The sequence below is a fragment of the Lissotriton vulgaris genome, chromosome 5 (assembly GCF_964263255.1).
Source record: "Lissotriton vulgaris chromosome 5, aLisVul1.2, whole genome shotgun sequence".
Lineage (NCBI taxonomy): Eukaryota > Metazoa > Chordata > Amphibia > Caudata > Salamandridae > Lissotriton > Lissotriton vulgaris.
Window position 1 is genome coordinate 1,262,892,620 of NC_141693.1, and position 12,038 is coordinate 1,262,904,657.

Below are 12,038 nucleotides of genomic sequence, written 5' to 3' on the forward strand. Positions count from 1 at the left end.
AGCCGCCAGCGAGGCTCCGGTGAAGGAGAGCCCCGCCCGCGGCACCCGTGAAGCTGCAGAGGCTCCCGCAAGAAGTCGAGAGCTCCGGCAGACCGCGGAGACAGCCAGCATCCCCCGCTGCCTCCAGGAAGCAGTCCGGCGAGTGGGGCACAAGAGCGAGGCACAGCGTCGGAGTCCCTTTCCGGAGCGGGACTCCCACGCGCATTGGGGGCATTCTAAAATTCTATGCCTGACATTCTCCTCCTCTATTGCCCAGTAATCTCCCCTCCTGCAGTTTAACACTCTCAGTTTCTATAGTTTGGCATACTCTCATTTCTCCTGTAGCCAAGCTATTTCCCCTCATAGCCTGGCACTCCACCCAGGGCCCTGCAGTCTCCGCAGAGCTTTGCTGCTGCCCCCGATCTCTTCACTGGTCATTGTATGTGCCCTCTGGTTGCCCCCTGTGTCCACCCACCTCCCCCTGCCCCCCACATCTCACCCTGCACTATGTCAAGCAAGCAGCAGCCATACATCAAGTATTCCCTCTTCGCCTTCAACATCATCTTCTGGGATTTGCAGCGAGTGGCAGGTTGCATGCCGGGACTTGCAGTTTTATGTTTAGGATGAACATAAAAGGAGCGTCAGCATGTAAAGGGGATTATAGCATCAGCACTTGGAAGTGTCTCACATGGCAATGGCCCCCTGTGATCTGTGTGTGTTTTCATGCGGGATAGATAAGATGTGTGCGTTCTTTGTGTGATGGGGGAGTGGGGGGGGAAGCATGTGCTGTCTCTCTGGGGTTCATGTGCCTGTGGCAATGGCGTGCGAAGATCTGCGCGTTGCGGGGGGGGGGGCAACCAGAGGTGTGAATCTGTTTGATATGTAGATTAGGAGTTTATTGCGCTTGTGAGGAGAGAGCTTGTGCTATGCATAAACAACTGATTTTTGTGTGGTGAGCATGCGCGCTGAGCTGCAGAGTGGCGTTGTGACTACTTCAGCCAGTCCTGGAATTTTAGACAATTGCATGTTGTATTCCCGGAGTTCTAGATTTTTCAATATTTCAAGTATGTGTTCTAAAATCTCAACATACAGTGCTGAGAGATAAAAAAGCATTGCCAACGGTAGTCTGGCGTTAATGTGCTAATCTATGCAAATACAAGAATGGAGAATTGAGCTTTTCACGCATTGCAAGAACACATATTTGGCACATTAAAGCCAGGCCTATTGGCTTTACCAAGACTGGGATAAAGTAGAAAGAACTGTTGCTTTCTGTATAGAATGTATTTGAAGAACGACAACTGACAGTGACAATGTGGTGATTGGCTATTCTTACATCTGAAAAGTACATCCATGTATTCCAGTGAACACATTTACAAACTGGTGGAATGATACAGCAAACTATCAACAGAGGTGTGAGCGAGAGAGCTATTCACGTGGGTAGAGTCAAAGGCCAATTTCTGTATATTTGTAAGCATTACCAATAGGGCCCGTCTTGTTTGTGTTCAAAATGCGTATAGGTGGTCAGGAACTGAAAGTGACAGTGTGATTAATGACGGTGTACTTTTCACTTGGAAAATAGTCCCTCGTACATTCCAATAGAAACACTTACTAAAAACGCAGGTGATACACCAAAGAGCCATTAGCATGATGTGAGAGAAGCCAAATGCTACTCTATGTGGGTTTTAAAGAATTGCTAACAATAAGACATGGAGACAACTGCGCTCTCAAGCTAGACCTAATAAACATGACCGGCTGAAGGTAGCACATGTGACATGGGGGGCACTTGGCAGCTGTGTGGGACCTGTTGTGAATGGCGAGAACAGTGCGCTATTTGTATGTTGGTAGTATGCGATGTGTGAGAAACATCATCCACCACCACAATATCCACCACATCCACCACCACCACATCCATGTGTTTGTGTGTGTGTGTGGCTCTGTGTGTGGCTCTGTGTGTGTGTGGCTCTCTCCGTGTGTGTGTGTGTGGCTGTGGCTGGGTGTGTGTGTGTGTGGCTGGGTGTGTGTGTGTGTGTGTGTGTGTGTGTCTCTGTGTGTGGCTCTGTGTGTGTGTGTGTGGGTGCAACTGCAATAGGTCTCGCATTTGCGAGAGATTAAGCTATTGGCATTGTAAATGACAATGCCATTTATTAATCTGTTTTCAAAACCAACACAAATGAAAAAATTGTCATTTACAATGCCAATAGCTCTACCTTTTGCAAAGGCGAGACCGTTGCATTGTAAATGCTTGTTTTAGATTATAATGACAAGCAGAGAGAACATGTGTATTTTGGCACTCCTTAGATAGCTAGAGAAAAGGTAGAATCTTTCTGGATGTTTCTACACATTTCGAGCTAGTGCAGCTTTAAAATGTTTTAAGAAACAAAAAACGAACTTGTAATGAACTGTTTTTAATATCTGTTTGCAACAAATATTTATCAGGTTTTTGATGTGTTTAATTTTGCACCAGAGGTATTCTTTGTAGGCTTCATATTTGCAAACATGCTTGCTCTTCCATATGAATGAGCTACACACCAAGGTTTTAAGAGGTTTGTGGGAAAGGTGATGGTGTGACCATGTATTAGATAGGATAAAGTACCAACCTGGCAAACACGATGAGGATATTGAAAGTCACCTCGGAGTTCCGCAATCATATAAAGGAACTGGGCCTTCAGCCTTGTTCCTCTATTTAGGTATGGAACTCCTCAGTGACTTGCAATAGTATTCTAATGTATGGCAAGGGGAACTTTATCCCTTATATAATACCATCATCACACTACTAACCTGCACACATATCTACATTATATAATGTCACCAATTAATAACTCCAGCGGCTGCTTTGAGAAATGTACTTAAACATTTACAATTTACAAAGAGTCAATGGCAATCCCATATCTTCCTTCCAGGCTTAAAGCACATCTTCCCAAAGAAAATGGGACAGTTCAAATGATTATGTATTCCACTGCCTTGATCAAACCTTGTAAGTATTTTCTGTGCCTAATCTATCACTCGTGTCTAATTATTTTTAAGCATAATACACATTTTCAATACAATAAAATCAAAATCCCCTAACAGTCATTACAGAAGTCTCTGTCATCCACTGGCCACTTGTGTTAATCTAACAGGTCAAAATCTACTAACTGTGAGGATATAAAATCACCCTACTATTCACATCCTGCAATGAGTGACTCTTCTACCCAACACTTGGCCCAAGAAGCTTATTTTAATTAGTCTGCACCTCGTGCTTAAGACTCCGTCTCTCATACAATTGATTCTGTTAAGATGGCACCTACCAACTTGTACTCTGCTGCTCTCTGCATTCTGATACTTAACTTTACCTCTGCAACTTTGGCATAGGACTCAGCTTGTAAAGGACTAAATCTTAGGTCTGACTGCCTCCCCAAAAATGCAGCTTTTGAGCACCATTTTCACTTAAATCTTCCCTCTGGACAGGGAGTCCATCCCTGGTATTTCAGCAAAGCCCAATCTGCAAAGTCCATTACCTGTTTAGATTTGCTAGGCCAGTAATTTGGGCTAGGTCTATGCATTGTACCGTTTTTGCAACACAAAGCACAACCTTGATGACCGGACTTGTTTGCATATAAATACTATTGCCATGGTAAGTACCTGTAAGTTTTATTGCTGTCTGTAAATGCGTTCCCACAAGAGAATTTGCTCCTACCAATGAGCTTTCAATCACCTGTGAAGTTCTTCCTACTAAGAATTTGCTCCTACCTGTGAATTTTCTCCCACCTGTACATTTTCACCTATCAGTACGTTTGCTCCTAACAATGCTTAACTTATTTATATACCTGACTATTTCAACTCTCCTTGTCCATTTCATTGTACAGCCAGTATCGAACCACCTCCATTCCAGCTGCTGTGTTTACTAAAAACAACACTTTCTCTCATGTCCCACAGCAACTGAAAAGGAGCAGAATAGGCATCTTTATTTCTCTCTACCATACTTATCCAAACACTGGATGCACAACCCCAATTTTGAGCACCACTCCACTGCTGTTGCCCAATTCAAAGTTCATACCATCACAAAATATAGTCCACCAGAATCTATTGACCATTATTGATTGCGTTCATCTCATACTCTTATCATAGTCGGGATTTCTTATATGAATTTAAGCAATAACTTTCAATAAACCATCTTGCCCGGATTTCTCTTGGACCACTAAACACCTATTCAAAGTCTGCATACACCCATGGTAAACCTAGAGACTAAGGGGCTGATTAGGATGCCTATTGTAAACAGGACCCCCGACATACTGTCGGTGGTCCCAACAGAGGCATTACAATGCGACCGCCACCACAGCGGTCACAATGCCTATATTTTGCATTGCGGTGGGTGCTGCTGGCTGCAATGCAAAAATGGGATACATTACACAACTCTGCACTACATGGCTGGTACCATGCAGTGCCTTCTACATGATGCATGGATATGTAGGGGGACACAATAGGTGCCCCCCACAGCTTAGGGCAAGGAAGGGGGCCCACTAATGGTCCCCAAAGTCCCTTTCAGGCTGCCTTTTCATGACAGGTTACCCACCATGAAAAAGCAGGCAGGCACTGCCACCATTGTCGGAAATAACACTCCCTCCAACGCACCGGTGGGCTCAAGGAGCCCATTGGATGCGTGGCGGTCGGTCTGCCCACTCGCCAACAAACTGCCCGCCATTGTAATATGGTGGACGGGAAACTTACTTACAATAGCGGTGAGACCGCCACAGACAGAATGTTGGTGGTGGTCTCACCACCATCGTAATTAGCTCCTAAATTGACAACTGCAGCCAGTAGACTATCTTTTTGTACTTTCACCCTTCTCATTCTCCAACCACATCTCTAAGTTACAGTCAACATCCAGGCTAGAGTCGGGCAAAAGAGAATTTGGATTACTACAAATATGCTCTAAATTATTGACTTAACTTCCTCCCTGCTCTCACATCCTCAACAATCTGTCTATGCCGTTAACCATATCCTCACCCCACCTTCCATATCCCTCACCCAGAGCCCTCTTTCAGCTCCAGACTTCACGTCTTCTGCTCTGTAATCATATCTGCTATCTACACCAAAGCCTATATCTCTTGCTGAATTTATTCTCATACTGTAATTTGCTAATCTTTCTTCCAACCCACTTGGTTTTCATTCTAACCTTTTGATGAAATGTATCATTGTCACTCAATCACCACTCTTGATGACCTCCTGTTGCTCTACCAGACATCTTCAGTAACAGGGATGGTAAGGTGGGAGGAGAGGTAGCCCTTGTGTGCATTACACAATTGCTTTGCATGGAGGTTCCTAATACACTGTGGCCTGATTCACAAGGTAAACAAACATAAGTTTGTTTAAGTGTACGCTCTTTTAGTATTCACAAAACTTTATGAGTGCAGAGATGTTTCAGTTGTGGTTGAGAACTCCTCACATAAAAAGATAGGACAGTCCAATCTTTTTAATGTGTGTCGTCATGCAGAGCACAGCTGTGCACCTTTTTGAGGAGACTGCATTGCCTAAATTACATACATTTCACTATGAATTTCTCTGTGTTAGTGTCTGAGATGGAGAAAGCACAGCTGAGACACAGTGAGCACTGGTTCTCTCGGTTTCTGAACTATGCTTTCTGCAGCTGGTGTGCTAAAGATTCAGGGTTAAAGGAATGAATTTTAGTCAATGCAATGACATAAAAACAGGCACATATCTTCTAATGAGCGTACGGGTATCTGTTAGCCATTCATTTGTTTAGTTGAATGTTTTACTACGTTATTGTACGTTTGTTTCTTCTGTAAAACGTGCTAATACTGAATGGTACAGGCACGCTAAGTTAAAAGTAAGAGCATGATTTTTAAGATAAGTACCCCGAATGTAAATCCCCACAAGCTCAAAAGAAACATAATAACTGAAAACGTTGCAGGAGAAAAGTTGAATGTACTTTGGATTGAAAATTTGTTTTAGAAAGGTCAGATTGCAAAGAATCAGATGTTTACTTACTAGCTGAACTATTCTGCTCATTTGAGTAATTTTCCTTCCCCATTTTCCTCTTCCATATCAAGTGACTTATTGGGAAGCTGAGACCCACCCCCATGCTCCCTTTAGTGTGACTAAAAGTATGTCCACACAGTCATCGTGCCCATGCATTCCTCACACCGCACTGCCCTTTGCACTGGTCGTTGGTTTCATGACTATAACTTATCATCGCCCCCTCTCCTTTGAGCCTTCTTCTAGATCACCTATGCCTAAACACTGGCAAGGACTCCCCACAATGCCCTGTATGAGAGAAAGTACTTTATAAAGGCAGGGAGTGCACTCCTCTTTTGTTAATGTTCAAAAATCCAAATTCATCCGTATTTCTTAATGTTGCGTGCTCCTTGGTAAAGTGCCTTGCCCAGGTGACACTTGAAATAGAATCCATTATACAGGGGCGACTTTCTTCGCCCATGCCAAAGGCAATGCTTATGTGAGAGCTTCTTTCCTTCTTGTGTCAATCCTCATTTTTCGCATATTTCTCATATAAACTTCCATTTTCTCAATCTTTTCTTTTTAATCCACTTAATTCCACACGCTCTATGTGATGCCATTTTTCAAGGGTTTCTCATGTTTTTGGTGTGCCCATCCAGACCTTGCTTCAAAAACACGTACTGACACATATATTGATCCAGAAGCAGTGTTTATTAAAAACCCAATGCATTTCGGGCTACTGGGGCCCTTCGTCAGGGGTCACTACACTAAACAATAAAACATATATTTGTAATTTCATCTCATCAATGTATATATATCATCTGTTAAAACATTTGATTAACGGCATAACTCACTCCTACTCTCCCTAGTACCAACCTTATTTGCACAAGAATCTAGTATTTTACTTAATATAATTAATGTAATTAATCTTTCCCCATGTGATTGTAAGCAGAAAACCTCTTGCGATTATTGTTTAAAACAACTGCCCTATCGTAGTAAGCGTCACCGTTACATTTAACCATTCAATCCTTTGCTTACTTCCGAAATTCCTTCCACAGCCCTTCCCTTTACCCAACTATCGTCAGCAAAACTCCTCAAGTTGTTCATCATAAACTAAACGCAACACGACTCCTCACCACCATTAATTGTTCAAACATCTCTCTATTTAACTAGCGCAACTCAGTCCATGTGCATTCTTTTATTCCGTTATAATCGCTAACTTGCATCCTTTAGTTTACTCCAATTGTTACATTTTGTACCTCACATACCTGCTCTTTAAAACTGTCCGTTCTCATCTTTCTGTAACAAGGAAGTGTTTCCTATCCATTACCACCCGCCAATTTAAACCCAACCTTGGTGCTGTAAACCCCTCCCACTTAGCTTTGATACTAATTAGCCACCTGGTTTCTTCACTTACTTTTCGCGCTATTCCATTAATCCCTAAATACTACAATTCCCACAATGCAACAAAAGTACTAAAACATCACCACTGTGTAAATGTAACCAAACTGTCGCGTGACGTAGTAAATGATCCATATTAATCACAAATGTTGGAGTTAAGAGCCATTACAAATGTCTCTCATACAATCCGATCACCTAGTACATATTAACTGCCAATCATAAAAAACAATGCTATTCTGAACATGATGTTCCGTTGAGCGTGTGGAATTAAGTGGATTAAAAAGAAAAGATTGAGAAAATGGAAGTTTATATAGAGAAATATGAGAAAAATGAGGATTGAAACAAGAAGGAAAGAAGCTCTCACATAAGCAGTGCCTTTGGCATGGGTCGAAGAAAGTCGCCCCTGTATAACGGATTCTGCATGAGAGAACGACAGACATTAACTATTATTTTCATGAAGAACTAATACTGACCCACTGATCAATCTCCCACTGTGACTGCTATATTCTAGGTGTGGCTGCTGTATTCTAGAAGGGAGACCGGATGTAGTCTAAAAAATAGGTTTTATTTGTTTACTCACCCTTTAGCTTGCAGGTGAAATTGTAGAAAGTTTTAAGACGAACAAAGTTCTTTTTCAGGTCAACCCTCTAACCAGTTGAAATTATCTCCAATATGTAAAACCTGCGTCAGAGATCAATCACACATCGAGCATTCAAGTTCAGAAAGGGGTGTGAGACACAGCACATCCACAAACACAAAGCACAGTTCAAGCCGGGATGCAATACAGAGCAAGATACGGTAACCGGGAACCCGTTACTAGAGCTCGTGTGCACCACATGGTGTCTCTAAGTTCATTCAAGAGTCAGCAGGAATGGGCTAGCTCTCTTCACAAAGCTTCTCAAAGAGGACTCTGGAGTTTGAAGGCTGGAGTAAAGTAAGTAGCGGAACTCCTGTTAACCACAAAGCTGAACCTTTATTTGATTAATAACTAAGAATATGTACAAAACATACATGACGTTGCTATGTATCTCATCAGCTACTGTGCGATATAGAATATGACACTTGTTGCTACCAAGAGGGGTAGAAATGATCCTGCTCAGGTCTCAGTTAGATTTTCTGTAAACACGCTCCTATGATTTTAGTTTTTAGTAACATGCTAGCAAAGAAAAGTGATGTACTGCCATTGACAATAAATATATTTCTTCCCAGGGGCTGCAGTAAACCTGACTCTTGTAACACCAGAGAAGGCAATTAAGCTTGCTGCAAATGATTTCTTCCGGCAGCACTTGGCAAAGACAGGGTATGTGTTTCTGCACTTCATTAGTAGAAGTAGGACATTTTCAATGTTACAAAAACCGCTGCAACTGATACTATCAACAAAAAATAATCTGTAAAAATGCTGAACTTTGAGATATTGGATTTCAATAGAGCACCATGTTGTAATTAATAACAGCTCTACAACCATTAAGATAATTTTACGATGTTGTCGTCCATGATTGGTAACCGGTATATTGCATATAGGAACCACGATTGAGGTGTAGGATGGGGAAAGTAGAAGAATGCTTCCAGGAACTGAACCTGAATTATGGCTGGTGGCCTGCATGAAATGGAGTTCACTTGCACATGTTTGGACTGCTAAGGCTCCTTTCTCTTTGCAGTTTTGAGGAACGATAACCCTAATCGCAAAGTTGCTTCTTTATGATCAGATTAAGGCTGCGGCAAGGGCACTGCTTGTTTTATGTTATCCCTGCAAATGGAGGAAAGGTCTGTGTATTGGATTCTATGTTCTGTGGAACGACAATCAGGTTTTGTTATGGGGCTTGCTTATAGTAGTGGTGCAGTTCTCAAATTACTTAACGTGAAGATGCGGACACATTTTCATCTTGAATATTTTGTTTCGTTTGGATGTTGACGGGGGTGATTATGACACCGACATGGAAACAGGAATGGCCGCCTAATGACAATGCGACTGAGCACTGTTCGGTCGCATACTCCCATTCCTCTATGGGAGCTTGTGTTACGACCGTAAACCGGCCCTAACACAAGCTCCCGTAGAGGAATGGGGGTCTGGGTTTATCCCTGCACTGTGCGGCAGACACCTCAGACTGCCTGCCACACTGTGAAGGGATGAACAGGGGGACACGATAGGTCAATCAATCAATCAATCAATTATATCATTTATGTTTTTTAAGTTTGATTTATTGAGAAATAGAAAGAAAAAAGGGGGGGAAGGGGAGGGGGGGAGAAGAGTTACAATAAGCATATGGGCGAAATAAGCAATACAAAAGTAGATTCATAAAAAGTAAGCAATATAAGCATGAAGAAGTATGAACACATCATATAAATATAAATACAGTAAATGAAATATGCTACAATGAGACTTAATAATTACAGTATTAAAATATACAGTAATAAGAGAATCACGGGGGTTTACGTACTTCAACTGTTGCAGAATCAGGAGAGGGATGTGTAGAGGCATATGAAGAAAGGTACGTTACCAAAGGAAGCCAAATCAGGTCACGTTTGACAGCTAGGGAAATGGGAGATACATAATTGGTATCTAAACGATGATTAAAGCAGACTGCATTCCACCAGGACTGATATGAAATATTTGCAGCCTGTTTCCAGTTAGAGGTGATGACATGAAAAGCAACAGCAATAAAAAGGTCAAGGAAAGGGTAGTGGCTGGGAGAATGAGGAAGTTCGGATGAATCCTATAGAGCATACAGAGGGTTTTGAAGCAGGCGGAAGAGACGGCGTTGACCTGCTTAGTCATAGAGAGGGTGGAGTCGGGGATGATCCCTAGGTTGCGTACGTGGTTGGTGGGTGTTGGAGCTGTTCCCAGTGCGGTCGCCACCAGGAGTCATCCCAGGCCGAAGGGGTGGATCCGAGGATGGGGGACCTCTATTTTGTGCGAGTTCAGCATCAGTCGGCTATTCCTCATCCATTCTGCGACAGCCTTCATTCCTTCGTGGAGGTTGGTTTTGGTGGTGTAGGGTTATTTGGTGAGGGAGAGCATCAGCTGGGTGTTATCGGCATAGGAGATGATGTTGAGGTCATGCAGTTAGGCGAGGGTTGTCATTTAGATGTTAAACAGCGTTGGGCTGAGGGATGAGCCCTGGGGTACGCCGCAGATGATCTCGATGGCTTCAGAGCAGAAGGGGAGGAAGGCGAACGCTCTGTGTTTTGCCGGAGAGGAAGCATGTGGTCCTGTCCAGGGCCTTCTCTTGGATCCCGACGTCATGGAGGCGTGCTTGTAGTGTGCAGTAGCAGACCGTGTCAAAGGCAGCTGAAAGGTCCTGGAGGATGAGGGTCGCTGTTTCTCCGTTGTCTAGCAGGGTCCTGAAGTAATTGGTGGCGGCGATGAGGGCAGTTTCGGTGCTGTGGTTGCTGCGGAACCCGGACTGGGAGGGATCCAGGATGCTGTTCTCCTCGAGGTAGCGGGTCAGTTGTTTGTTGACGGTCTTCCTGATGACCTTTGCCGAGAACGGGAGCAGGGAGATGGGCCGGAAGTTCTTGAGGTCCTTGGCGTCTGCCTTGGGTTTCTTGAGTAAGGCGTTGATCTTGGCATGCTTCCAGCTCTCCGGTAAGGTTGCTTTCTCGAAGGAGATGTTGATGACTTTCCCGAGATGGGGTACGATGGCTGTTCTGGCTTTGATGAAGATGTGGTTTGGGCATGGGTCTGATGGAGATCCGGAGTGGATGGTGTTCATGTTCTTGATGGTGTTGTCGTCATTGATGTTGGTCCAGGAGAGCAGGCGGTCGGTGCGAATGGTGGTCGTGGGGGCGGGGGTCTCAGTTGTTGTTAGGGCGGTCATGGCATTGAAGCTGTCGTGGATGTCTGCGATGTTGCGGTGGAAGAAGGTGGCCAGCGAGTCGCACAGGTCTTGCGAATGTGTGATGTCGTTGGTATTGGAGCTTGGGTTGAAGAGTTCCTTCATGATGTTGAAGAGCTCTTTGCTGTTGTGTGTGTTGTTGTCTAGGCGGTCTTTGAAGGAGGCTCTTTTGGCGGATCTTATGAGGTGATGGTGGCTGCGAGTGGTGTTCATGTGGGCTGCGTAGCTGTCCGGTGTTCTTTCACTGAGCCCTTTCTTCTCCAGTTTTCGGCAAGTTTGCTTGGAGGCCTGGAGGTCTTCAGTGAACCAGCTGGCTTTCTTGCTAGTGTGCTGTTGGAGGGTTTCTTGAACGGGGCAAGGGTGTTGGCACTGATCCAGCTCTCCTGTAGAAAAACTGTCTCAATAACGCTACCTATCACCTCAATACTCACCATTAATCATAAAACATTTAAACAGGCCCATAACACCAATGAGACAATTTTGAGCAACTGAATCATGTGATCTGTTTAATAAATTCACTCACCTAATATTTACACTATTATATACAACTGCAGTTTATCATCTTTACCATGGTTTTAAAGACATTTCTTATTTATTAAACAGTTCACTAAGGCGATTGGATCAACTGATAGTAACTATACCATGAATAAACAAGACCAGCTTGTCATCTCAAAACTAATTTTATTTAACTTTATTCTTCAAAAAAAGAGTATTTATGTTTAGAATCTTTATTTTATTAGCAAATAAGAAAGCAGCATTTTATTAGGAAATGAATTAATGAACTGACATTTATTTAAGCAAGATCAGAAACATGAAATATTAGCAAATAACAGTTTCCATACCCTAAATCAATTTCCCTGTCTATCT

At 43.2% G+C, this 12,038-nt stretch overlaps 1 protein-coding gene across 1 annotated transcript in view; it reads left to right on the forward strand.

Annotated features, from left to right (window-relative positions):
• The window catches only part of LOC147712429 (mitochondrial glutamate carrier 1-like), a 327,075-nt gene that overhangs the window by 65,069 nt on the left and 249,968 nt on the right, over positions 1-12,038 (forward strand). The window contains exon 4 of the mRNA XM_086923106.1: positions 8,545-8,635. Coding sequence (XP_086779232.1) covers positions 8,545-8,635 — 91 coding nt within the window. The remainder of the gene's footprint in view (positions 1-8,544; positions 8,636-12,038) is intronic.